Source organism: Echinops telfairi, unplaced genomic scaffold (genome assembly GCF_000313985.2).
Source record: "Echinops telfairi isolate 266 unplaced genomic scaffold, ASM31398v2 ScPeMD7_7469;HRSCAF=8507_0, whole genome shotgun sequence".
NCBI lineage: Eukaryota > Metazoa > Chordata > Mammalia > Afrosoricida > Tenrecidae > Echinops > Echinops telfairi.
In genome coordinates this window covers 45,369,432-45,371,834 of record NW_022111372.1, presented here as the reverse complement: position 1 = coordinate 45,371,834, position 2,403 = coordinate 45,369,432, and the positions used below count along the sequence as shown (strand labels likewise).

The window sequence follows — 2,403 nt, the reverse complement described above, 5'->3', positions numbered from 1 at the left end:
AAGACTAATGGACAAATAGTCTGAAAACTCAGTTCTGCGTTCCTCTCCTCAGGCCTCTACACCTCCTATTATAAAAGACCTTTCCCATTATGCATGATGCTTCACAAAACTGAGAGAAAATGTTGATCTCACAAAACATAAAATGGCTATGACATCTCTACTGAAGTTGTTCCTTCAAAGGACCTTAAGGTAGCAATTGGATTAGTTCATTAAGAAATACATATGGTAAATTTTCATCAGACTGACTGTTTACTAATAGGGCATTAGAATATGCTTATGTGCTTGGTTTGCAATTTGCAGAAAAAGTTATATTAATTTAATTATTAATTAAGTATATGATTAATGAATTAATCCATGATGGCTGTTTGCAACAGTAAGTATATGTTTAATAATTGATCCATGAAAATCTTTTATGTTAAAAAATATTCAGAATATTAAGACCACAACAAAGAAAGATGGGCCAAATAAATTCAAAGGAGTCATAGGAGTGAAGGTACACCATTTTTACAATAACATGTTACCTGACAGAACAATGTTTTTGCACTTGTGTTAAGGTAATGATGGTCACACATGAAATAGATAATGAGACTGTCACCACAGATTTTATCCTTCTGGGACTCTGGCCTGAATTCAGTCATCTTGTGATCCTCATCTGCATCATTCTTCTGGTCTACTTTGCAGCTGTGATGGGCAACACTGTTCTCATTCTTCTCATCTGGTTGGATGCTCGACTCCACTCTCCCATGTACTTCCTGCTCAGTCAGCTCTCTCTCATTGACTTGGCCTTGATCTCAACTTCTGTCCCCAAAATGGTCACCAACTTCTTTTCAGGGAAGAGAACCATATCTCATATTGGCTGTGGAACCCAGATCTTCTTTAGCTTAACCCTGGGGATTGCTGAGTGCCTCTTGTTGACACTCATGTCCTATGACCGCTACATTGCCATCTGTAACCCTCTGCGATACTCAGTCATCATGAGTCACACAATCTGTACACAAATGGTCATTGGATCCTGGGTAGGAGGAGCAGTAACTTCCCTGGTCCATACAGCCTATGCCATGCACTTCCCAATTTGTCGCCCACGAAAGATTCCTCATTTTTTGTGTGAAGGCATGGCCCTCTTGAAGCTCACTTGTGAGGACATTTCAGCCTACGTGAAATCAGTGGTCGTCTCGAGCTTTTTGGTGGTCCTTATTCCACTGAGTCTCATTCTGACCTCCTACACCCTCATCTTCCTCACTGTACTCCGCATGAACTCCCCAGAGGGCAGGAACAAAGCTCTCACCACCTGCTCTTCCCACCTCTGTGTAGTGAGCCTGTACTTTGGCCCTGCCATATTGGTCTACATGAGGCCAGGTTCCTCTAAGACTCCCAGATTAAACCAGTCACTCTTTATGTTTAACGCCATCCTGACCCCTATGCTTAACCCTCTCATCTATAGCCTGAGAAACAAGGATGTCATAGCAGCTATGAAGAATGTAATCATCAGCAGATGTCCCCAGGGAAAGATGAAAATCTGTACCTGATTATAATCTCATGTTGGCATATCAATTTCCTTTGTTCCATGAAGCCTTTATGGTTTTACAAATTTGGTCATGAGACTCACAGAAACATTACAGCATTTGTTTCAACCCCCTTGTTTAGTAGAAGTACATATGAATAAAACTATGATAACTTAGCTATGGTCTCAAGGCACCGATCACAAGAACCAGATGTAAAATTCTGAAAGCACACCATTCCCCTTTAAATAATCATGTCACTTTACCTAAAAATGCCCACATTGCAATTATATGCATGTGCCTAAACACACCTGTGGGGAAAATAAGTATGGGTTCTTTTTCTGAGCAATAGAACTCACAGCCTCCAAGTGGGCTTGGAAGACCAGGATTTTCAATTGACATTAAATTAATCTGATCCACCATGAATTACCTAAGAATGCCTTAAACTAAGCCAAACACCGGCAACAGTAGTTGGTGTTATATTTCATGAGATGCAGAGTAAACTTAACTTCTTTGACGTGGCTCCACACTTTTCCTCCCCTTACTCTACCCCCACACACTCCTTCTGAATTCATACCCATTGTGCAAAGCAAATAAGGTTGCAAAATTTCTTCTGATGGTCTGAAAAAATGAAATAAGAATTTAAAAATAACTTCCTAGAATTGCTAAGAGGAGTAAATCAGCTAGCATGAACAAAACACTGAAAGCCATGTGGGAATGGAGGCAGGAAGTAAGTGCTATGTCCGTGGACACACTATCTCAGAACTGGAGCACAGATTCTCTCAACATGGATGTGAGAGAACGCACCCTTTTAGGGCTTCCTTCTAGGCATGCCAAATGGGGCTTTATTTTTAGATATAATAAAGGTATGTTGTAGTCACTTTCAGATGAATGCTGAATATGT

At 40.4% G+C, this 2,403-nt stretch overlaps 1 protein-coding gene across 1 annotated transcript; it reads left to right on the top strand.

Moving 5' to 3' along the window:
* The first annotated feature begins 560 nt into the window (after positions 1 to 560).
* Positions 561 to 1,526, top strand: LOC101657971 (olfactory receptor 2AJ1-like). Its single transcript, XM_004697202.3, has one exon. The coding sequence runs from the start codon at positions 561 to 563 to the stop codon at positions 1,524 to 1,526; it is 966 nt and encodes a 321-aa protein (XP_004697259.3).
* Positions 1,527 to 2,403: the final 877 nt, after the last annotated feature.

What these genes read in the sequence shown, in the direction of transcription:
- LOC101657971 (XM_004697202.3), top strand. Translation starts at nt 561, where the DNA reads ATGGTCACACATGAAATAGATAATGAGACTGTCACCACAGATTTTATC.